General features: G+C 34.0%; 2 protein-coding genes across 2 annotated transcripts; both read right to left on the reverse strand.

Annotated features, from left to right (window-relative positions):
• Positions 1-1,585: 1,585 nt before the first annotated feature.
• On the reverse strand, positions 1,586-12,325 carry LOC132730758 (microfibril-associated glycoprotein 4-like). Its single transcript, XM_060716746.1, has 7 exons — positions 11,854-12,325; positions 8,532-8,603; positions 6,758-6,865; positions 5,674-5,810; positions 5,208-5,304; positions 3,735-3,896; positions 1,586-2,974 (listed from the first exon to the last, which is right to left on the reverse strand). The coding sequence occupies exons 1-7, from the start codon at positions 12,041-12,043 to the stop codon at positions 2,640-2,642; spliced, it is 1,101 nt and encodes a 366-aa protein (XP_060572729.1). The 5' UTR covers positions 12,044-12,325; the 3' UTR covers positions 1,586-2,639.
• A 6,726-nt stretch (positions 12,326-19,051) lies between these two features.
• Positions 19,052-25,446, reverse strand: LOC132730762 (uncharacterized). Its single transcript, XM_060716752.1, has 6 exons — positions 24,728-25,446; positions 24,381-24,444; positions 23,851-24,014; positions 22,651-22,772; positions 21,226-21,380; positions 19,052-19,168 (listed from the first exon to the last, which is right to left on the reverse strand). The coding sequence occupies exons 1-6, from the start codon at positions 24,728-24,730 to the stop codon at positions 19,107-19,109; spliced, it is 570 nt and encodes a 189-aa protein (XP_060572735.1). The 5' UTR covers positions 24,731-25,446; the 3' UTR covers positions 19,052-19,106.
• Between the last annotated feature and the right edge of the window lie 1,161 nt (positions 25,447-26,607).

Consider the following 26,607-nt stretch of genomic DNA (forward strand, 5'->3'; position numbering starts at 1 on the left):
TACAAACGGATTGGCAAGCAAAATTAAGTTTATATGCTTTTAGTAATTGATAAGTTTTTTTTAAAAAAATGATTAGAATGTTGAATTCATAAGACAATTCGTAAGTTACTGCAACATTTTAATAACGTAAGTAAACGAGAATAAAATTGGTTGAACATGTCACTTTATAAACCACAAACAAACAACTGATTGACCAAATAACTTAACATTGACATTAACAGCAAAACAGAAAAATGCGTTCGAAACTTAATTATTCTACGAAGCCGATTGAGGGCTTTCTAGTTATCTTATATTGAGCCCTTCTGTTCGTTAACACCTCAATAAAACCAAACATGCATCATTTTCACAATTGCGACCAAGCCTACATCAACTCCCTTATTTTATCATTTCCCCTACTGACAAGACATACCTATTCACAACTTTAAACGTCAATACTTAACAGTATCTATTTTTGCGTGGCCATCCCTGTATTTTACGTATCGTTATTGCACATCCGATATGAAATACATTTTTAAATAAAACTGCCCAGATGAATATGAAGATATATAACTATCACAAAGATTACCGACAAATCTCTGGAGAGTGTGTACACATTAAAGACACATAAAAAAGCATAAAGATATATAGCGCAAAAAAAAACACGAATGAAAACCTTAAGAGAACGCCAGAATAAATGAGAACAAAGACCACAAAGGCAAAGAGACGTTCACAGAACGTGACCACCGACATTACCCAGCCATACCAGTAGGGTACTAAGAAGGCACTGAACAAAAATGTGTCACTTAAAAAAACCCGAACCAAACCCCAAACGGCAACATTCAAGACCTTTTGTAAGCCTTTCGGTTAATTTTCATTAATTAAATTTCATCTTTAATTACCTTGTAGGTTTTTTTAGTTTTAAATAATGTTCCGTCTGTAATTTCGCCCGTATGCCCCGTCCATTTTGGCGCCCTGCTTGGCTCCTTGCCGGTGGTCCTGTGGTGAGGGTTGCGTTCATTGAATGCATCCTTTCCTTGTTGTACTTGTTTTTTTGTATACTCAACATGTTAAAAGCTCAGTTTGACTTTATGTTGGGTTTGATTTTCATGGATAACTAACTAGAAATTTATAATTTTTCTGCAAGTGACCGACTACGATTTCTGAATTAGCAGTGATAATGGTCTGTCAGACTTGATGTCCGAAATCATTATTCTTACAATAACCACGCCTCGCCCGAGGATGGCAGCAATAACCACGCCTCGCCCGAGAATGGCAGCAATAACCACGCCTCGCCCGAGGATGGCAGCAATAACCACGCCTCGCCCGAGAATGGCAGCAATAACCACGCCTCGCCCGAGGATGGCAGCAATAACCACGCCTCGCCCGAGGATGGCAGCAATGACCCTTTCAATGAAATCTATTATGATTCAAGAACAAATGCATCATTTTACACATTAACATATGGAAAAAAACATTTATTGAATAAAAAGGAAGCAAAATGTGATAAATAACATAAAATATTGGCAATAAAATAATTTAAAAAAAGCAAAATGTGATAAATAATATGTAATATTGACAATATATATAATGTTGTTTTTTGGGGGGCTTTTTTGTTGTTTTTTTTTATAACAAAATATTTATTTCGGAAATAGGTTAACCCATCATTTTAAACTATCGCCCCTTAAGAGGGCTTAAAATGAATTAATCGGTAACGTATTCTGATTTAGGAAATAGATTGGAGAGAAATGGAATACTAAGGAACACCCAAAAGGGCAAACATTTATTATGTTGCAGGCTCGGTAAGATTGAGTCTGTTCATTGGCGGTAATGTAAAGTGCAAGTTACCGTAAACGTCCGCAGCATCGGCTTAACAATATAGGAAATTGGCGTGATAAGGCTTGTTCTGAGACGGTGCTATCAGGCGTGAACGGAGTGATGGTGAGATATCTAAGTTAGCTTTTATTTATAACGCCGTATTAATTTGGTACAAGAGTAACAAGCTTATAGTGACACCTTGAGCTTAAGCTTGGAAGGAGAGAGACATCAACCGTTCTCACATTTATTACTGCTGTTCATTTTCATGGTTAAAAAAGCCAGGTCTGAAATATTTTGATAACCCTACATTAAGCGACTTTTAGGATTCTTTGTACAATTGGTGTATGGATCTTTTCAGTTTTAGCAGTGAAAATTTTAGCACGGCCTTTTCTGTTTGTTGCTAGGTCAACTCCTCACAGATATTACCACATACAGGCCTGTAAACTAGGTCAAACAGTCACTATGGTTTATCCCAGTGTTGTAATTTGACAGTCAGTCAGCAAATTTGTATGCCTCTGTAAGCACTCCACAGATACATTACTTCTGATCAGTGCAATTCCACCAACGGCGTATGGTCCTTAGATCAGGGTGGCAATCTCACTTTACTTTTGACATAAGGATGGTATGGAGTTGAATGGCGGCACACGTAAACAAACCTTGGGTCTAATGTTTCAACAACTTACAGTTTTTTTAAAGTCGAAACTACAGCTTTGCACTGCCTCAATTCGTTTTGAAATAAGAGAACTACCTTGGTATCTGTTGTTTATTTGTACCGCCATTCAACTCCATTTCCATATATTGTCTTTATACCAGTGGTGCAAATAATATTTTTATGTTTTCTATTTTCACACTCTTCTTATCATCATTTTTGATGTCTTTAAACATTCAAGCCCTTTGAAATCTTTATACCAGAATCCCCCATACCCTTCGTTAATTTTGGATACATCACCAGGTTTGCAATATTCTCCGTTTAAATTCGCAAAATGGTTTGCTTTGCAATAGCCATGCCACCAACCGCTATGATTAACGACGCCACAGTTTGTTTTGTCATCATCATCATTATCACTATTATCACCTTCTTTGTCTATTTTCACGTCGTTTTGAACTTCAAGATCAAAGTCTCTGTCTTTTGTTGTAAATGGGTAGCCGTTATAAAGCATCATGCGAAAGTTTGAATTTCCTGAATAGAAAAACAAAAATACAGGGTTGAACGCTTGTTTCTGTTCATTGGTTCAAATCTATGGAGATCAAAAGTTTACCTCGTGCAGTTAAAAATAAAAATAAAAAAATAAATAAATTAATAATAAAACCAAAAACGCCAATGTTTTACAATTGCAATCATTGGGAAAGAACACTCATATGCTTTCATAGCTTTCTTGTCCAGTCTCAAATTGTAATATGTAAATATTATTCATCATACATATAAAAATATATCGAATAAATATGTTTAAATTAATTGCAGTTATTTGGTGCTAAGTCATCGAGCGAAAATACTGAATTCTCGTTATAGACATCACACTACACTGGCAATAATTGAGCTTTTCTCTGTCTGCAAGTTTGCGTCTGTGTCTGTTAGGGATTTCTTTGGGCAAAAGTTGGAGACAAAAGCTCACACGAGATGGCATAAATTACCCATGCACCATTGTATTTAGTTTCGCAAAGTAGGGATACCATCGGATGATTAGTAATATATGGGCCCTGCTTTGATTCTTGGATGAGGCGTTAATATTTCTTGACGTTGTGACAGTTGGCACTGAGTCAAATAATCATTTGCCTCATACTTCTTAGTTCACAAATCATTTGGTATTAGTAAAAGAGCACTTCCGGAGAAATTGATATCTACAAGTTATTTATCTAGGTTGATGGATCGATCGTCGAGATTTAACAAAAATCGTGTGCTAAAATCGATCGGCGTAAAATCTTAAATCTAACCAACTAACCTGACGATTTATAACCCATGGATATGTTCAGGTAGTACTCGGTGGTTGAAGAAAGTCTGAAGTCAGTGTAAGTCTCAAACCAGTAACTGTCATCTGCTCCAGTCAGGTCTATCCGTAACTCAGTTGTACCTTTTGATATTAATTCTTCTATATTCTGAAGTCCTAAGGAGGGAACATAAAAAGCGTATGAAATTTATAAAGATACAAAGTCATCATGAAAGGTCGGCATTTTTGTTCGCCCAAAACAATAAAAAAAAACACGGCAGGGTACACTGCTGGACACCCGATACACAAATTTGGCGGAAGCAGTTAAAATATGCAAATGGTATTTGAGTTGAGAAAACACACTCAAAAATGTGTTGTTTTATTTTACGAAATGAAGTATTGCAAAGAGGATTTGGTTTCAGATTTAACAATTATATCTCTCTCAAACATATTTAGGGACATAATGTTTAAATGCCATTCTTTCCTGATAATGGACTGAAATTAAATTAGTACAAGTTCAATCTGAATTGACAAATGAATATTATTTTGTATATTTGTAGAAAAATATACTGCTATGTAAATTTGATAAAACTGAAAATACAACTATAAATAAATCTGAGGGTGTTTACTAGTATTACCGGGTACCAAAGAGTATTTCAATGTACCATAAAGCAGTTTTCGAGAGTCTCGAGGTATATCGAATACATACTTCAAGGTTTACAGGGGGCGTACAAGTTAAACACAGCACGACAAAATTCCTAACATCATTATCACTTTTATTATCTTAAAGGAACTCCACTGAGGTTTAAAAGCCTAAACATATAACATTTGAATTTCTAACATAAATGAGCTGGGGCACTTTGACCAGAAATATATGCAAAGATAGTTAAGAAATACTCGTATTTTTATGCTTTTCTTAGCCCGATCTGAGTGACAGGCGTTTAAACGCTTTTCATTTTGAATTTAAATAAGCATTCTGGAAAAACGAAGTGCGCGAATGATCTTACATTTTGCACAAAGATTAGTGGTCTAAACCTACATCAAATGGTACATTTATCCGGATTTGTTTTCAGTCCCATCATGTCAAAAAAACTTCAGTGTAGTCCCTTTAACTTCAAGAAAATTACTAATAACTACCAAAATTAACAAGGTTTGATATTCATTATCGCTTGAAAGGCTGAAATATTTTAACCTCATTCATTTCTATTTTTTTTCTATAACACTGTATCGATTTCGTATTCATATCTCATTTACAAGGACAGCCATTTCGAACATTTTTCTCACGTATAAAAATATCAGTTAATGTCTAAATCAATTTCGTATATCAAGAAATTATCAATAACGTATTCAAACGGGAATGATTTGAAACTTTAACGTTTGAAGCCCTGATTATGGCACTCCAACATGCTGTGCCAGTAAGATGGGGCTGAGATTAACAACTAAATTGCGTTTTACATGATTTAATAACAATTAGAGCTTTATCAGTACCTAGCCAAAATTCTTCATATGCGTCACCAAAACCCATTTCATATTCTTTAAAGCTTCTGTAAAAGTCTACATCTCCGTTGTAACGTCTTTGAAACACCTGGAAAAATATGAAACTACAAAAGATATTTTTATAATAAGTTTTGAAACGCACAGATAAATAAAATAATTTTTATGTTTAGTTTTTAGATTAAGAAAAATACATGTATATACCTTTTTATTCAACATTTTCTCTGAAAAAATTTTACTAGTAAAGTATAAGAATTTCATTCTTATTTCTAAAAATGTTATATCATTTGAATAAATTCTTATTGTGTATTTAATTATATCTAGCTACTAATTATGATTTCGTTCTTTAAGGGACTCCACTGAGGTTTTCTTTGACATGGTGGGATTGAAAATATTTTTTTGAGATAATTTGATGAAGGTCCAGACAAATAACATGGTCCGTTATTCTGACAAACCTTACCGTCCAACCCCCGCCATCTGTTTCCATGTCACAATACACCTCTATATATATCTGTGACCTCCATAATTGTATTTGATATACGCCACTCTTTGTAACATTCCCTCTGTGTCTTAATTCATAGCAATCAGTAGCTGTAACTGATAACAAGAAGAAAAACTAAATGAGCAATAACTTGGTATGACTGTTTGCAACATCAAGAAAAATGTACAAAAATAAATAGATTAATTAATTAATTAATTAATGTATTAGAAACCAAACTAAACAAAGTCAAATGAATACATAAAAAAGGAGAACAACGTAATCCCCAAATAACTTAAAAACAACCGGTAAAATTGAAAATGTTGCAGGCCTGGTTTAATTGAGCATGGACAGTGATTTCATAAGCCTGTGCTACGGGATGTGGACGGTAATGTTTACTTGTCGGTACCGTTCATGATAAACAGGCATGATCAAAAGGAGCATGCAACATTTTAAGTTCTTTTTTCCATTTTGGATGCTCATTAGAGATTTATCTTTTTCTCTAGTTTAAAGATCCTGTATGTTGTTATTCATATTGTATATCACACTTAAGTGAAATCTTATATATAACTATGCTTCTAAAACAATTTTCAAAAATCGAAGAATATGTAAAATATGTACTTCAAATATTTGTCCACATTATATGTAATCATTAAAATATATGCATTCATTTCTTATTGAAAAAAAATGATAATAAGACTTTATAGAAAACGAGTTTCTTATTACCTCCGTTTATTTACATGAAATGTTAAATTCGGTAATATCTTAATAAATAATGCTTTTTTTTGAACTTACAATGTTGATAAATCTAAATTTGAGCATCATATTTATAATATAAAACCACAAAAATTGTGTTACAGGATCTTTAATGATAGCTATTAATAAAGCCATATACGACCTGTTGAATAAATTATAGACAAAATCATGTTTGCCAACGGTTTGCAATCGTTATAGACATATAAGCAATGGATGCTCGTCAAATAAATAGAGCAAAATCAGATAACATGTCAATTGTATAGGGAATTACAGACTTTTTTCATATCATCGTATGGTGAAGTATACCTACTTTTGTTTGTGCATGTTTTCCCAAAATAACCAGCTTCGCACGTGCACACAAAGTCGTCGCCAGCTTTCATACATTTGCCATTCGCGCAGGGATTTGATGAACAAGGATCTGAAACATATTTGTTTTCATTTCTTTAACATTCCAGGGAAACTATATTCTTTGACACTATGAACTTATCTTTTTCATTTTATGTTATTATAAACCGTCATAGGGATGTTTATTTGGCAAATTCCTAACTTTATTGTTTGAGGAAGTTTCAAATACAAACCATTAGCGGCCACTATTTAAACTTCCGTACAAACCATAAGCGGCCACTATTTAAACTTCCGTACAAACCATAAGCGGCGACTATTTAAACTTCCGTATTTGTTTGTTTGTTTCATTTTACGCCTTTTCCCAACAGTATTTCAGTCATATAGGCGGGTAGTTTCCTAACCATCGTTCCTGGAGTGTTACACCAGTACTAGACTACCTTCCTCCGCGCTAACCTACCAAAGCATCTCCCGAGGATCGAACCCATGCTAGAGAAGTACATGTAACTGGATTAGAAGTCATCGACTCTAACCCCTCGACCACGGAGGTTGTTTAAACTTTCGTATATTAGCAGAATAGTTTCCAGACATGAAAAATATGCTAGTTTGTTTGGCAACACTTGAATTCACAGAGGTGTGAATAAAGGATCCGGTGGCACTGGCCTTTACAAATTAGCCATAGAGGTAACTTGGAAGGTGAAAATAGAGTTCGCATTCATGGCTTTTTCTCGGCATCCACCGGTCGTTTTTGCATAACATTGAATATGCATTTATGTATGTGTGTATACAGTCACTATTGCAAATAAATACTTAATTTAAACCGTTCACCTGTCGTATTTTGTGTTTTTGAGTTGCCAAATGTTGAGATTTGAAAAGTTTATTCTATATTAAAGTGAAATGGTGATCAATGGAAGGCCTGTTATAACATATAAATGTCAGCATAATGTACCAGGCTTGACAACAAACTACAAACAAATTTATACGGACGTCGGTAAGATCCGTCATGACATCTATATAAAGCAGATATTTTTTTCCTAGAACGAAATTTTATTATCCGTCCTACAGATGTGTTTGGGTAGCGTCCGTGACCGAGTGGTTAAGGTCGTTGACTTCAAACCACTTGCCCTTCAACGCTGTGGATTCGAATCCCTACAGGGACTTTGGGTTCTTTCATGTGAGGAAGCTTTCCAGCTAGCTTACGGAAAGTTGGTGATTCAACTCAGATGCCAGTTCGTTCCTGAAATAATGCATGAAAAGGCACATAAGGTCTTCCTCCACGAGAGAGAGCTTGAACGTCGCCATATGACCTAAACTTTGTCGTTGTGACGTAAAACCCAATCCAACAAACAAATGTTTGAACTAAATAACTAAGAAGAACTATATCGACATTTTTGAAAAAAAAAACAATTATAAGAAAAGCCAAATGATAGATTTCTATTGTTTTTTTTTTTGTTTCGTTTTTGTTTTGTTTTCTTTAAGACAATATTTGAAACTCTGATTGGAAATGTGCACATTGTAGACCTACCAATCCACATTAAAAGATTTCAATATCGAATTCAACATGTTAATAATACATTTACAATAAGAAGAAAACATGTAAATGTGAAAGTTATAAACATTCAAAAGGTTCCAAGAGGTTCCCACTAGTGGTTCCCAGCAGGTTAAAAGTTGAACGATAACTGACCTAGTTTATAATATCTGACCTATTTTTTTAATAACTGACCTAATTTTTAATTTCTAACCTAGTTTTTGCAGTATACTGTTCACCTTCTTGTCAAGATCACGGAGTTGACTTTGTGTTTTCATCTGTATTCCTGAAATACAAGTAAAAGCATTCGGCGGGGTGTTCGAAAACATAATAGTGAAACATTAACGCTTATGTTCCTTTTTTTAAATTGACATATTTCGAATATTGTTTACCATGCATACAAAACACGGAAAATTCAGAGACTTAGACCTCCTTACTTCCCGTTCCCTCGGGCTATATTAAAAAGTTTTCTATGCCCATTGGCTCTGACAAATCCTTTCCAAATTTAATCCCAGGTTACAAACAAACTTTGCAATTACAGCTTAAGTAAATCGATAAAAATGCAAAGCGGTGGTACATCGTGAAGCTATAACGATAAAAGTTTGTTTAGTCGAGGGAAAAGAAACATTTGCTTGATGACATCTATAGAAGAAGACTCGAAAGGCGCTTTTGCTTATTTCTTTGCTTAACACCAATTTAAACGTAGCTTGGATTATATCTCGGTGGTAGATCCACCTAACCCGCTTTCCTGGATACCTAACTTGTAATTACAAACATCGCAACTACTAATCTTTCTTAATCACGTGGTTGTATAATGCCAATTTCTTTTAAACTTTAATGTTTAGTGCTAGACCCTTTATTTCACGCGGAAGCATACTGCTAGATTCTATTAATCACACGGTAGTATTAATGTCAGACTCTATTAATCAGGTGGTAGTATAATGGCAACTCTTTTAATCACGTGGTAGTAAAATGCCAGAGTCTACATATCACGTGGCAGTAATAAGCCATGTAACACCGCACTTTGGGGTCAAACGCACTTTGGGGTCCGACCCCAAAGTGCGTTACGTACTTTGGGGTCCGACCCCATAGTGCGTTACGCACTTTGGGGTCCAATTTCGACCCCAAAGGGCGTTAAACAGGTACATATACATTTTTTAACATTAGGCAAAAGACCGCACTTTGGGGTCATAGAGAATGAATGTTCAATATGTTTTAAATAATATATTGTAGTCAAAGCCAATGGTAAACAAAAAATCAGGGTATTAAATAGACGCAAAACATGTGCCCTGAATTATAGTAGAATCAATAGGGATTTAAATAGTCTTGATTAGTAAGTGAAGAACTTTCACCAACTAAATCACCAAATAAAGAATTTGTATCAATTATTAAGCTTAAAATATTTTTTTCTCAAATTTTCCATTTATTTTAAAAGAATACCTTGCATTAACTCCATTGTTTTTAGCTAAATGCATTATTTTCCCGTATTTTATTTACACATTTTATAGAAATATGATAGTCTTTGCATAGACAAAGGTACAAATTCTGTGTAATCTTAGTAAGACATTTCAGTTAAAAATATGGGTCTGATAATATGTTGAAAGTGCCGTTTATTTAGCTAAATGTGACATAAAAGAATCTTGACTAGGTGTAGATTCGGCTTTCAGTAGTAGTCCGTACAGGCAGTACTAAAAATATCAACTATTTAAGTAGTCGCACATTAAGAGTGGAGCTTCAGAATAACGTAAAATTCTCAGTGGGGGTATAGAGGGGATTGTGGGGTATCGATCCCCCAGAGGGTTAAAAATAACATTTTAAAGGCCCATTATGCTTTTTTTGTTTTTCTTAAAAGCTTTTTTATTTTGATGTTCTTCTATATTATCCAAAAAATACACATTGGCCAATGTTTGCGCTGTCCCGGGGCATAAGGCAGGAATGTTATTATCTGAGTATTCCCCGCAGGGCGAAGATTTTACCAGTGGTCGGCTTGGTTTAAAGTCAATGACCACCTCACCACCACCCCCCACCCCCACCCCCCGAATGGGTGGGGTTAAGTGGTGCGTATTCATGGAATAATAACTGATCACCAATCCAATTATAGTATATAATAATAAAAAAAACAATAATTATATGAGATACATATAATTTAAAAAATGGGCCGAAAAGGGTTGGCCGAAACCATCTTTGCCCTGCCGAAAACGAGAGGGCCGATTCCAAAAATGGTCCGAAATGTGTCCAAACCACTGTGCTAGTTTTATACTCAACTATGGGCTGTTATGAGATGTGAAGGCTGTTTTGATTGGCTAAAATATGTACGAAAAACAAAAATAAAATATGTGCGAAAAACTAAAATAAAATATGTATGCAAAACTAAAAAACAATATGTATACAAAACTGAAAAAAAATATGTATGCAAAACTAAAATGAAATATGAATGCAAAACTAAAAACAAAAAAAATGCAAATATCTCTATTATGCCAACGTATGAACACATTTTTTAGATATTTCAAGTGGTAAAATTAATGAAACTTTTATCACTTAAGCATCATAAAGTATTGACCGCCATCTTGAACTCCACCTCAAATATTTCAATGTCGCAGATCGAAAATAAGTCAGTACTCAGTATTTAAGCAGAACTCAGATGACACCTTTAGACCTCTTGAACCCAAAGTGCGTTGATATGTAGCATATTAACGCACTTTGGGGTCAATTTCTCGATTTTGACCCCAAAGTGCGTTGGACCCCAAAGTGCGATGCGAAGTTTAACGCACTTTGGGGTCGGACCCCAAAGTGCGTTTGACCCCAAAGTGCGGTGTTACAAACCCATTAAATACCGGATGAAACCCGGCAGCCCCATATGATGGACTAGTAATATTAATATCAAACGTGTGTAATACAAAAAAGGATACGTACTTGTTAACATCTTAATATTCTTACATTGAAAACAAACGCTGGCGTGGGATGAAAAAGTTTTAAACCGTACCCGTTTACTCTCGTATTTAAAATAAATATTTTAGTATATAGTTTGGTAAGGAAATACGAGCATTGACATAGTATATAAAGTCAAAGTTAACAATACAGTTTAAAATTCACGAAAATCTTTGTAACTAATAATTTAAACTGTTAAAAGTCATGTAACCAGATAAGAGTAAGATAAGCTTATATAAGTTTGTATTGAACCATATAACATGCAATCTATCAATTAATCAAGCATAATGGTTAAATAAGTTTGGACTCCTTTAAACTGGACTAAATGTCAGTGCCCTCAAAATTGGTATTGCACAGCTATATCAAATTTTATTAGCATAAAGGAGTCATCAGAAATATTTTATCTACTACGTGCGCACGCGATAGCTACCACGTGCACACGCGATAACTGCCACGTGCATACGCGATAGCTATTATGTACGCACGTAATGAATGACCAAAGTATGGGCGTGGGCACGTAGTAGCTATCGCGTGCGCACGTGATAGATAAAATATTTCTGATGTCCCCTCTATGCCACCGTATAAATCACATAAAATTCATAATTTACCTTTTTGCGCGTTGTCAATATTGTTAAGCATCGCAAATACGTTACAGCTATCTATATAGGTCTCCGAGCATTTCTTAGCCGTTGTACCAGTCTGTAGATTCGAACATTGGTTCACGCCAGTAGCACTCCCAATTAAACCAGCAGCCAGTAGAAAATGAGCAAAATTTAATAGATTCCGTTTTCTTTCCATGGCTATATTTCAACTATCAAATAATACAAACATTTACACGACGTTTTTAAATTTTTGATTAAAATTACGGCTGTTTTATTTGCCTTACGATTTTATATTTATATGAATATTCAACGCCTATATAACACAAACAGATTATGAATCATTGCACACAACATTAGGCTATTACGCTTTATACATAAAATGTATACATAAACAAAAACTTTCGTTTGATGTTGTTTATTACATCTATACATCATGTGATGTAAAAGCTACCTTTTTACGATTCTTGTGCATTCATTCATTCAATCACTTATTCATACATTTATACAGTCATTTCGTTCATTTGCCTGCACATATTTGTATGTTATATCTTAAACATGAAGTTTAAACCATCACCGCTTCGTTTTTTACTTTTCATATTATTAATACTTTACAGCCGAGTGCATTCAATTTAAGATATTTCGACATCTCATTTTACGTGTTTTATATATCTTATACAACCATCTATATGTTTAATAAAGTATTTTCAACTTCATTTAAGAGTAAATTAAATACTCCGCATTGAGCCATGACGATCGCGCACTAAAGCAAAACTGATTTAGTTAAAGGCTCATTATGCCCCAGAATCGAATAAATGTTTATTCTTTAGAAAAGGCAAAAGGGAATTTAGTTAAGTGTAAATAATGGGTTTAGAGCATGTAAGATGTATCATGGTACGTGAAGAAAGTAGGGCTAGATGTGAAATAATTTGTCATAAAAAATGCAAACAAAATAATCAATTACAAAAACTGTATACGTAGTTAATGCCAAAAAGTAATCGAAGTAAAAAAACTGGTTCAGGCCAATTAGTAACTTTGAAAACTATAGAAGTTCACAAAAAAATATAAAAAAAAATCGAAAAATAGAACTAAAAGCATTTCTCGGGCATAATGGGCCTTTAAGTAAAATAATTTACCAAGCTTAAACGTGTCATTTGTGTGGTTGACTTAATTCAAGATATAATTGAGATTTTGATTTCTTAAACAAATATAATCCTTTTATTTATATATAGAAATGTATAGCTGAGTGAAAAATGTTCATGGCAAGGCTAAAATTAAGGGTGCGTGCAATGTTTTTACTGCTAAATGAGGCTAAATATAGCTAGAATTAGTCATGCCCTTGTGAAAGCAAAGTCAGAAAAAAATCTTGGTGTTGGAAAAAAAAATAATATAAGTTAAAAAAAATAGAACATACAATACAATGCAATATAGGCGCTTGAACTTAATAATCGTAAGGTTGATGGACCTTTATAAAAATATAATTGAGCAGCGTCATGACAAAACCAACATAATGGGTTTGCGACCAGCACGGATCCAGACCAGCCTGCGCATCCGCGCAGTCTAATCAGGATCCATGCTGTTCGCTATCAGTTTCTCTACTTGTAATAGAGTTGGTAAGCGAACAGCATGGATCCTGATCAGACTGCGCGGATGCGCAGGCTGGTCTGGATCCATGCTGGTCGCAAACCCATTATGTTGGTTTTGTCGTGACGCGGCTCAATTAATGTCGTCATTTCTGAATGATGTATATTTATAGTGTTTAAGTATTGCTAAGTGAATTATATCCAAGGTTAGGGAAAATAGGTATAATTGCTTAAAGAGATTTATCTTTAAAATTATTGCTGAGTAAACATTATTTTTGGTAATGTATGTTTTGCTATTGGAGCTTTAACAAGTTTGAATATTGCTAAGTAAAAAATTATCTGTAGTATAGTTGGTACTGCAATATGAGCTTTAAGAGAACGTTAGGTCCTAGGTTTCTATTCCCAGACGGTGCAGGTCACTTTTAGAGTGATTGATCATGAACTCTTTTCTACGGTCATTCGCACTGTATTTCTGCTCTGGTAGACCGCCTCCGTGGTTGAGGTGTTAGAGTCGATGACTCTGGCGTAAGTTCGATCCCCGGAAAATGCTTTGGTAGTTTAGCGCGGAGGAAGGTAGTCTAGTACTGGTGTAACTCTCCAGGAACGATGGTTAGGAAACTACGCGCCCATATGACTGAATTTCTGTTGGAAAAAGGCGTAAAATCAATCAAACAAACACACAAACAAAATCTGCTCTGGTATGTATTGCTTGCGATAGTGAATGCAACTAGTGCTGGATAACTGCTTGATAACCTGCCGGGGAACGATGCGGTTGATGAAATGTGCTCTGGTAAATTCGATGTGGCTAATTGTCGTGATCCGGAGTGATTACTACTAACACCACCACTACCAACGTCCATGCAACATTCGCTTCTAAATAAATATGTAAACATATTTATTTCATACTGGCATTCTCGATGTATTCTTTAGTTATATAAATATTCAAACAATGATTTGCAGCAAATATATAGCTTTCAACACTTTTAGCCTTTGCTAATTAAGAAGGAAAGGTGATAAATATGGGAGAAAGGTGTTTATTTATTATTTCGTTTATTCTTTTTAATATTGAAAAAGGTGTTTAACTTTTAATATTCGATCAGCAAGCGTAAAAGCGATGTCTTTCATTAACAACTTAAAAAAAAGAGTAGGAAGTGTTGAATATTATTTTGTGTTTATTTTTTATCTAAAAAGGTGTTTAATAAAAAAAAGACTTAAAGGTCATTCCTCTACAAAGCGCACTTTGTGACACTACATACATTAAAACAGAAATAGATGCTGAAATGTTCTTATATATTTGAAAAATTAATGTCCGATACTGTTTAATATCATTCTCATTAAAATCATATTCTAACTTTCGCTCCGCTTCGCTAGCGAATAGTAACGGAGCGAAAAAGATGATCCGATTTAAATCTTAGAAAAGAATGAAATGCTATCGGTGTCAATGACTGATAAATGTAAATAATCCTTAAATACCGGCGTCAATTAATTTTCGCAATCCTTAATATAAACGCCCAATCAAAGCTTGTGGGAAAAAACTTAAAATCTACAACGTTTTGTAAAAGAAATTAAAGAAAGAGTTACCACGAATACTATATGGACTTGATAGTTAAAGGAACTCCACTGAGGTTCATAAGCCTAAAACCATAAAATTTTAATTTCTCACATAGATCAACTGGTGCACCTAAAATGGAAATATTTAGAAATATACCTTGAAATACACTGAAAATCGTATATTTGTGTTATTCTCAGTCCGATTTGAGGTCAATTTTAGGTCATTTTTGACAATTAAAACAATTATTCTGGAAAAACGAAGCGAGCTAATGATCTGAAATTTTGCACATAAGTTGTTGGTATAGACCTACATCAGATGGAGTAATAATCTAAAAAAAATATATATTTCCAGTCCCGTCATGTCAAAAACCTCAGTGGAGTCCCTTTAACATTTAAAGCCACAAAATGAAAACGAGACAATATTGAGTATCATATGAACTTGATAAAGAATTGGCATGGATTGTTTATTTGCCGAAAGAATAAGGCTAATGGAATACAAAATGCATTTGATACCGCCAAAGTTTTGAAATGAAAACAAGGTTAAATGGATAAGACGGGATCTGATAATAAATAAGAACATCACGTGGTGAAAATGCTGGATGTTCATTGGTTATAATATTTAAGATAAAAATAGATATTAAGAATTTAAATGTTGGTTGATTAAAATACCTTAAAATTGATGATCTTTCATTTTACATAATTATTAAGAAATGCTATAGAAACAACAATCACAAAACAATATTTTAACATTAACTAAGAACACAGTTGCGGCGTTCCATAAGTTTTTCATTGCAATATATTGGTTTTGTACGGATATTCAAGTTGCCCGGGGAAACAAGAATCCTTCCTTCCGCTTAATGCTTTGTGCGTTTGTAACTCTTTAGCCTTTGCTTGAGAACCAGTCCACTTCCGGTAGAAGATACAAGAAGAAATTGCGAACCCGACAAAACCGGAAGCGAGAAGAATCATAACAGCAATCAGAATGGCAGCATTTATACACAGATTTTCTTTTGATACTATTTCTGGAAAAAATAAATGTTTAATTTTAAAGCGGTATGGTAAACCTTTCAAATTTCTGGGAAAAAAAAAAAAAACCAAAAAACAAATAAAAAATTGCAACCAGTTTAAAGAATTGGCCTAAAAAATGCAAAAACCACGGTTGAGGTGCGTTTTTTTTTAGTCCCTGTTTACAATATCACATTTTTTTATTCAAATTTTAATTTTTTTTAAATGTTTGATTTTCCGGTCGTTTTTTAAAAAGGACCGGGCAATAGTTGGTAAAAAGTTTAAGTGTAAATGTGCGCATGCGTCGGACGGCGTAATGTTTTTCCATTTTAAAAAATTGAAAGTTTTCAAACAAAAAAACCCGTATTTTTAACTTTCAAGATGTTTTTTAAAAATTTTTTTTGAAAAAAGAACCCCCCTTCAATTTTTTTTTGGAAAAAAATTTCCCAAAATTTACAAAAAATAATTTTTTTTTCTTTTCTCTAAAAACGCTTAAATTAAAAAACTTAAAAAAAGTTTTTAGGCAAACTTACGAATTTTGTGTATTTTCACAAACCACTTTAGCCCCACGTTATGTCCCGAATTTTATCTTGCTTTTTTTCTCCATGATCTTTTTTTCAACAGGTAAGGTTTCCTTGGCTGAAAGAGTTACCTTTTTTCCAAATCCGTTTCTTTCTTTTCCCCTCGGATTTTCCCCCCGCCCAAATGTCTGAAAATATTTTTACTTTATAAAAATAAAATTATACACAATTAATTATATGATAATGTATTAGAATTAAAAGCACAAAAATCCCAAAAAAAATATAACCCTAATAAAATGGCCAAAAGGTGATATCGACCAAAAAATTCCCTTTACACGGACTAATTTATGCTATTTGGCCCTTAAAAAAAACCCAAATTTTTTCCCTTACATTTTTAAACCGACAACGTCGAAGCCAAGGTTTGTAAATTAAGGGGCGCGAATTTGAAAATTTGCAAAGGAGGACCAATTTTTTAAGCTTACGTTGTTTTTTTTTTTGACGGGCTGCCCCAGGCCCATAACTATGGAAAAGATTTACAGGGTGGAATTGAAACAACCGGGGAAATGGGAAATTTGTCATGAAAACCCCCCCCCAACCCAGGGGGAAAAAAAGGGAAAATGCTGAAATGCCATAGACGCATTTTAAAAGTTATCGTTGGGTAAATCTAAAAATTTAATTAAAATTTTTACAAATTTTTCCCCTTTTTTTTGGTATAAAAAAATTCATTAATATTTTCTCACCTTAACAAATGCCATAAAACGTTATTGTAAAATATGTTTATTTATCATAGATTTTTCATATATGATGTGTCAACCTCCTGCAAGCGTCCCCGCACTCGAGTATCCGTGAAAATTTATTTCAAACCTATCCCGCTAAGTTAGTAGCCCAAAATGTCGAATTCACTATTAGGACCCCCGGGTCTTAGTCCAAAAAAATTTGGGGAAAAAGTCTGTTCAGTTAACAGCTAAAAAAAGAAAAAAGGCAACTTCGTTAGAAAAGTTTTAACCCCTTTTAAACAACATCAAAAGTGCACACGAGCATTTTTCATGATTAGAATATACATTGGTGGAAAGAGAGGAAATTCAAGTTTTTTTCTACAAATACAGGATTTATTTTCATCGAGGGGTATGAACAAAAAATATTTCATGAGTGGCGGTAGCATACAAAAAGTTGAAGATAAATACTGTGTTTATAAAAAAACTGGATTTATTTTGTATAATACAAACATTTTTCTTTTAGATATTACCATTTGAAAGATTTCCCTTAAATTTTGTGTATTAGCTGAAGTAAGTACTAAGTAGAAAGTAGTCTGGCAGAACACCAGTGAAAATACGGGAAATATATTTCACTGCAGTGAAATATAAATTTTTTACAGAGAAATACAAAAAAAAATGAAGAAAAAAAAAACGCATTTTATTTCATCAATTTTTCTCACTCAATATTTCGATTGTAAATATATAATAAATAAAGATATAAATAAATCTGTAAAAACTTGTTTTTGCAAAAAAAAATATATGTTTTTCAGATAGGCTGAATACGTGAGGCGTAAAATCTCAATCGTAAAATGGCTGAGTTAAGGTTGGGTTACTGATAATAAGGGATATATATTCCCCATAAAGCACAGTTCTATCAACAAAAACAATAAGCCTTTCACACAGGAAATTGTTTTCCCCTACCATATTTTTCAATATATTAAAAACGTTGGTAACGTTTCACACGTCAAACATTAACACTTTAAAAGGACTGGTAGGGTATATTAACAACTTTGCGAAGTGACAGAGACAGACGACAATCCTTCAAAAAATCATTCAAAAAAAATTATTCAAATTGTTCATTGCATTCAGTTTTGAATTTACAATAGCCTCAAAAAGTGCTTTTATTTTTATTTCACAAATTTTAAAGCTTATTATTCATAGTTTCCTCAAAGTTACTAACTGGACAATAATATTAATCATCTTTTGCTTCTGTTGCATTTTGGCAATTTGCACAGTTATATAGTAATAAAACATCACGTAACGTAATATTATATAACGTAACGTAACATAACATAACAAACTGTAACATAACGTAACATAACATAACATAACGTAACGTATCATATAATAACATAACGTAACATAACATAACGAAACGTAACATAATATAACTGTAACATAACATAACGTAACATAACGTAACATACTATAACATAACGTAACATAACATAACGTAACGTATCATATAATAACATAACGTAACATAACATAACGAAACGTAACATAATATAACTGTAACATAACATAAGATAACAAACTGTAACATAACGTAACGTAACAAACTATAACATAACGTAACATAACATAATGAAACGTAACATAACATAACGTTACATCATAACATAATATTTTTGCTATAATGACTTACATGCATATATAATAGCACATTAGGGCACTTAATTTCGTTCTTATATATTCTTTTTCGTTTAAACGAAAATGTAATTATTTTAACATCCGTATAAATTTTTAAAATAACTATAACTGTACATTTTGCCCAAAACCAAAGGATGGCCTAGTATTATGAGCACACTTTTGAAAATGAAACCAAAGGATGAATATAACACTTACTAGTTTTCAATGATAACAAGACCTGAAGCAATGCAGTACCTCGCCTTAATGTCAAGGTCATCTGGGAAAAAAGAGAACATTGAGTGACATTTAGACTGCCAACAATTTTTGTCCACACCTCTGAAGCGTTTATAGTGCCTTTTCCTTTTATTCTTGTTAAGGTATTGTCTAGTATTATCATAATGCTAATTTTGACGTCATTCCTTTGTCGTCATTCCTTTGACGTCATTCCATTGATGTCATGCATTTGACGTCAGTGTATAATGTATGTATTAATGAATAATACTATAATATACTTAAATGAACGTTGACAACGTGAATAATTTATAGAGGATATTAAATAAGTATAGTAGATTCATCACTGAATTTATTTAACGAATTGAATAAAATTATATAATGCGAGCAAAATATTATTTTATTTAAGAAAATCAATAAATTCAGTAATGAACCTACACGAATATAATATTCTATTTACCACATACTAAAAAGTAAAAACTGTTTATATTGCAAAATAATTATTTTTTCATTGACGCCTATAGTTAAGCGCATCGTTACTATATGTTTGTATATAATATAACACAAATGACGCCACGTTAAAATATATGCACGGCCATGCAATACATTGTATCATTTAGTCGCAAAATCGAATGGGTATGTGATAAATATTATATCTTATTCCCTAAGTCAACGTTCTTAATAGTTATTTGAAGTAAAGGCTGAACTCTGCAATTAAAAATAATATGAGCCGCGTCACGACAAAACCAACATGATGGGTTTGCGACCAGCATGGATCCAGACAGATTTTGTCCGCGCAGTCTGATCAGGATCCATACTGTTCGCTATCAGTTTCTCTACTTGCAATAGAGTTGGTAAGCGAACAGCATGGATCCTGATCAGACTGCTGGTCGCAAACCCATTATATTGGTTTTGTCGTCACGCGGCTCAATTATTTCTTCTATCTTTGAAGCGACCTTCAGCTTCTCTATGTTAATTTTATATAAATCGTTTCATTAGATTATCAAATCAAAATAATTAAGGTGGAAAATGAAATTTGACGTAAACAATAAGGATCCCCTAGCCACATTTTATCTACAGGTCGGCTCTCTATATATAAATTAGAAAAGCGGACGATTCGTTTCCTGATCTCCTTTTTTCTTTTTTCTTTTTCTGAAAGCGTTATAGGCTCTCTCCTTTCACAAATCTTTCCCTTTTTTTATCAAGTTAGATTATATTTGTGAACGAAATACTGCTGGCGAATGTTTAGAACATCCTACATGATCTATTTATAATTTCACAACTTTTCCCTTCTTTTACCATTCTAGTGTAAATTTTGTTATCAAGTTGAATCCTCTATGCATTTACGTATCACTCAAAATCCTTCCTGATTTTTTTTTTTTAATTATTTCTCTTGAAGGGACTAAAATACACATGTAGATATATACCGTTTCGTGTAGAAGGTCTGCATCAAGCGCATACTCGACATTTCCAGAATAGTATTTTTTATTGCGCATATTGACCCTAAGATAAAATACGTCGCAATACATTAAACTCAAATCGGGTCAACATCGATTTTTTTCAATTTTATTCTGATCATAGTTCTGTATTACTTCTTATATTTTGCATACTGATCCATTATAAGTGCATTTTTATTTATGTTATTGCATTTCGTTCTTTTTTTTGTTCAGGGCCTTTACATAATAATGTCGATGATGATGATAGAGATATTTACGATAGTGGTAATGATGATGATAGTGGTGAAGCTGATGAATATGATGACAGTAATGCTGCTGCTAGTGTTGTGGCTGCTGCTGCTTCTTATGATGATGATAATGATAAAACAGAGAATGATGATGATGGTGATGATGATGTTGTTGATCAGAATAATGATGATGATGACGATTGTGATAATGACGATGATGATGATGATGATGATGATGATGATGATGATGATGATAGTGACGATTGTGATAATGACGATGAAGATAATGACGATAAAGATAATGACGATGATGATAATAATGCTGAAGAGAATGCTGATGACGATGATAATGATTATTTCATGTACATGTATATGTGTACACAATTTATAAGTTTGTGCGCATGCGCAAACGTCCTTACCAATATAGTCGTTATCTAATTGTAGCGCCATAATGAGAGTGTCGGACAACTTCACTTCTTTTCCGCTCACTTCCTCTTCTGCAACCACTTTGTAGAACGACATTTTCGCAGACGGTTGAACTGTAACATTGACGCTGCCGTCATCCGCTTTTTCCCTTTAAAGTATAAAAACATATTTATATCACGAATTTCGGAAAAGTACACGTCGTTAAGTTCCTGCCAAATTCTGAGAGTTTCGGCAATGTTTGTACAGTTTCGGAAAAAGTTCGTACAGTTTCGGCAACTTTCGCTACATTACGTCACTAATAACCGATACAAGAAAGCTATTAATTTACATAAGGTCTGAATTATAAAAACTAATTCAAATTTTTATGCTAACACGACCTCGCATGTTTCCCTATTGAACATAGAAGGACCAAAAATTGTTTGTATTTATGCAATTAAATCAACGTTGATACGGCTTTTCCATCAATTGCTCCCAGCTATTATTTATGAAAATCACGTGACTTCCTAAAATCATTTCGGGATATTTTTACTTCCGATCATTCTAAAAGCTGGAAAAAATGTTAATTTAAATATAAAATGAATAAGACAAAGACACAAAACGACCTCTTTGACAGAATATTTAATACATTTTAGGTAAAATAACACTAGGCTTTTTGCATGTATTTATTAAACCCACTGGAGTCCTCGCCACCATAACTACATATGCGCACTTCCGGCCGCATCATGATTCACTCAACACTACAACACATAACTTTATACTAATTTTTACTTTCGAAAAAAATGAGCGATTAATGTTTTATTTAATATCTAAATTGAATTCATCAGTCGTAGAACATAAACTTATTAGGCATCCAATTTCGGGAAAAGGACTCCATTTCGGGAGATGAATATCGTGAAGAGGGACGATTGCCAATGTTGAAAGAACTTGGAAACCATCCTGATGCTATCTATGTTGTGTAAATATACATGTATAATCAATAAAATATGATGAATCAAATCATGAAAAGGGAACCTACCGGAAGTTGACAATGACCCAGCGTCTATTTCCCGAAAATAGATTATCTATATTAAGACATGTGACGTATGTGATTGATGTGATAGAATCGAAATCATACATCCCCGGCAGTGACTTATCGCTTTATAAAATCACTGTTTGTCGTTTGGCTGCGCATTGATATAACACACGGCGGCGCCCTCGTGAAATATTTCATCGTATTCTAAATCCAAAGCAGTGGTTTAATTAAGCGATAAAATCACTCCATGGAATATGTCATTTCGTATATGTCATAATTATATAGGAAAGGTCAGAGATTCCTTCTTGGAAAAAAAAACAGTTCAACAAATAGTTCTAAAGTAAATATAGATATAAAGTATCTTATTATATTGGACTTAATTTGTATTTTTCTGTAGGCAACTCACGCATTATTGGCGTTCGAAACAATCAAATCGCTACGGTCGGCTACGCAGAATATTGGGATGACTTTATCCGCCCCTGTCTGGTATCCGCTTTTCTTTTGCACAACAATTCGGAACAACATTTCCTGTTGGGATCAAAATTCTATTTATAGAACAACGAAGAGTTGGTCGCACTTTCATCACCGTAAAATGACGAAAAAATTGATAATTTTAGCAATTAAGAAATTTAAAACAAAACAAGGCGAAAAGACAATGGAAAATTGATATTTCTAACAATTTAGAAATTTAAAAGACAAACCAGTGAAAAATACACACTGATTATAGAACAGAATTAAAATATAATTAACTGATTAACATCATTGATAAACGTATTAATGAAAATAATGTCAGTGATGATACGATGATGTTTGTGATGATGATGATGAATCAATGTTGATGATGTTGACTATGATAGTTGTAATGATATTGATGATTAAGGTTGTAATGATGATATTGATGATGTATGGTGATAATGTTTATAATAATGACGATGATGATGACGATGACGATGATGATGACGATGACGATGATGATGATGGTTATGATGATGATAACAATTGTGTTGATGATGTTGATGACGATGATGATGATATTTATTTTGGTGAAGATGTTGATGATGAATGATGATAATGGTGATGATGATGATGATTGTGGTGATGATGATGTTGATATTAATATTGATGATGATGATGACAACGTGGTGATAGTTTGAATGACGACTGATGTATGGTGGTGTTGGTGATGATGATATTAACTTTGGTGATGATGTTGATGACGTTTAATGATGATTATGGTTGTTGTGATGATGATGATGATGATGATGATGATGAATGATGATAATGGTGATGATGATGATGACAATGTGGTAATAATGTTAATGACAAATGATGTATGGTGGTGTTGGTGATGATTAATACGATTCTGCTAATGATGCTGACGATCAATGATGATGACGATAAAGGATCTTAATGATTATGAATTAGATGACGATTACTTTGGAAAAAAAATAAACAATTACAAAAAAACCAACAACAGTTACATTGACATAAGAGTTATTTTACAGTAATAATACGATTAAAGAGGTAAAGCTCTTCATGTTTCTTCAGGGAGTATTTTGTCTTTAAACAAACATGCATGTAATGATATGGATAACGTTTAAAATACCCATTCTATGTTGCAGTCGGCAAACTCAAACTGGTACAGGGCGACACCGGATATCGTTGTATGTTTACACCGGTCATCTTGACCTTGGATATAGATCAACCCGTCGTCCATGGCACCGTAAGTCGACACGACCAGCTTGGACTTGGTACAACTCTCAACATTGACTGAGGAATAAATCATATAAAAATACATTATCAAAATTTGAGCCGCGTCACGACAAAACCAACATATTGCGTTTGCGACCAGCATGGATCCAGACCAGCCTGCGCATCTGCGCAGTCTGATCAGGATCCATGCTGTTCGATCGCTATCAGTTTCTGTACTTGTTAAAGGGTTGGTAAGCGAACAGCATGGATCCTGATCAGACTGCGCGGATGAGCAGGCTGGTCTGGAAACCCATTATGCTGGTTTTATCGTGACGCGGCTCATATATATAAAATATCGACACGATAATTCAAAAATCATGCCGGCAACATTTTCAGCAGCCGATAATTTTCAAAGTTATAAACTATGTCTATTTTCACACCTACCTAAAGGATCGAATTGTCCGATCACCGTGGAAACGGAAAGAAACGTCAAAGCAAATATGGAAATCTGTAAGAAAAAAGTTTTTTTTTTTTTTGTATGTTACGTCTACAAAACATGCAGTATTGTCTACATTTTACGAATAGCCATTCTTTACATATTTTGTAAATCTTAATAAAGCAAAAAGTGCAAAATCATGTAAGTCGTTTTTACAAAGACTTAAAAGAGTGATGGGAAAAGAACGAAAAAAATCAAGTTATAAAATAGTGAAATTTAAAAATAGTACATACACATGGTCGCCGATTTAAAAATTATTCAAATGAGGAAAGAATACATGTACAAATTTGTATACCATGATTATTTGTTTCGCTAAGCCCTGTCCGAAAGATTTTCCACGAAATTAGCTCCGTTCCTGTATTTACAACATCTCCATCTTACCGTCAAGCCGAGTAAGTAAGATTTTTTTAACATACACACGTATTTTTAGTTAATTACGTTATCTGGTTTATGGTACAAAAAGACAAAAATTGTCACTTTGTCGTTCCATACCTATAAATAATTGATGAGGTTTTCATTCGAGTGTTTGTTGCAGTCCAGTACATATTTAATTATTGAAACCTTGATGCCAATTATTAGTGCTATTAATGCGTGGTTTTGATTGGCTAAGCGGCGTTCTACAATGGGTCCGTAAATTGTGTTATAGCCCCGCGAAATAAACCTTATAAAAGAAGTGGTTAAGTCAACGTTGCTATTGACCGTTTATGAAAAACAGTCAAATATTTTCATAGTAGGAGAATGGCTATGTCATACAGGCATTATAAGATTATACTTTTTTAACGTACACAACTAAATTGTGGGACGGCAGTTACTTTGGCGTTTGGCGGTGCTTCCCAGGTGCCTTTTCCAAGACTGATTTGTTAAACAAAGGGACATATGAAATCTTCTGGAGGTACGTTGACGGTGCTACTCAGGTGCATGACGTCACAGGAGTATTTGTGAAGCCACGTTTCCACTATGTTCCCAACAGCCACCGGTGGCCACGGCAACACCGTTTGTGTCCTTGCTGTATTTGTAAAAAATCTGGCCGGGCCTCCACAGACGATAACGGTCTTGACGTTTTCCTGCGCCGTGTCGTCGCGTTTTTTTTTCTACAGTGGCCTGATCAAAACGTTATCGTAGCATTATTACGTACGATATCAATAAGCAATTTCTTCCATCGTCAGCCAATTTGCATGGCATGGCTTTAATTTATACAAACTATGAAAAAAAGGTTCAGTCTTAATAATGGGAAAAACAGTTTTGCTGTTATAAATAAACAATTCACAACTGTAAGCAAACTGTTTTCAGACAAAGTGCAATAGTTTATGGCATCGGTAACCTGTTTTTGTATTAAATTAACTCAGTAGTATAAAGGTCACGACACAACTTTTACGGAATACCGTTAGGACTATCGAGGCTATACGTTAAAACACAGAGGGCGACAATGCGATAGTGCGACATGCGATGAGGACATTACGATAGTGGGATGGCGAAAACGCGATAGTATTATCGCATTATCGTATTGTCGCCGTCGCATTATCGCACTGTCGTCATCGCGTTATCGCACTGTCGTCATCGCATTATCGCACTGTCGTCATCGCATTATCAAATTGTCTCATTATCGCACTGTCGCCATCGCACTATCGCACTGTCGCCATCGCACAATCGCATTGTCGTCATCGCACTATCGCACTGTCGCCCTCTGGATTATAAAGTATAACCACGGTGGCTATAAAGGTATTCCGTACTTTTTAACAGAGAAAAAGAAGTCCCTAACAACAAAATCGGAAACACTGACTGCTACTGTAACATAAAAAAACGCAAAAAAACACCACCAACACAAGGAAGGGATCAATTGTCAGTGCCACTTAATCGGTTTGGGTTCGGACTTAGTCTTCTCCAGTCAGTTTACAAAACGCCGGTGGTTCTATTTAGGTACCTGTATAAGCTTAAAATAATGCACGGAAGGGCACCCGAGGCTTTGCTCGCAAATTAAGCTGGAAAGCCGGCATCTAAAGACATTTACTGCTTTGGTTTAACGCAAACCAAAGCAAATAAACATATTGTACTGTACACAATTTTACGTATACTCTTACGCCATTTCAAGACTTTTTTTTTTGGTTTTTAGTATTTTGTGAAAGCACAAATACGCTGATCGTAAAAGCAAACAAAACGACCAACAGAGAGTGCAGC

This window comes from Ruditapes philippinarum, unplaced genomic scaffold (assembly GCF_026571515.1).
Source record: "Ruditapes philippinarum isolate M1 unplaced genomic scaffold, ASM2657151v2 ctg8846_1_1_1_1, whole genome shotgun sequence".
NCBI classification, from domain to species: Eukaryota; Metazoa; Mollusca; class Bivalvia; order Venerida; family Veneridae; genus Ruditapes; species Ruditapes philippinarum.

Excerpts from the sequence above, each read along its gene's own strand:
- LOC132730758 (XM_060716746.1), bottom strand. The coding sequence starts at position 12,043 with ATGGAAAGAAAACGGAATCTATTAAATTTTGCTCATTTTCTACTGGCT. Across the intron at positions 8,604-11,853 it reads TATTGACAACGCGCAAAAAG|GAATACAGATGAAAACACAA; the intron begins GTAAATTATGAA and ends CTTGTATTTCAG. Across the intron at positions 3,897-5,207 it reads ATATGAAGAATTTTGGCTAG|GACTTCAGAATATAGAAGAA; the intron begins GTACTGATAAAG and ends TTCCCTCCTTAG.
- LOC132730762 (XM_060716752.1), bottom strand. Across the intron at positions 22,773-23,850 it reads CCGACTGCAACATAGAATGG|GAAATGTTGTTCCGAATTGT; the intron begins GTATTTTAAACG and ends TGATCCCAACAG. Across the intron at positions 21,381-22,650 it reads GTTTCGAACGCCAATAATGC|GGAAAAAGCGGATGACGGCA; the intron begins GTGAGTTGCCTA and ends TATACTTTAAAG.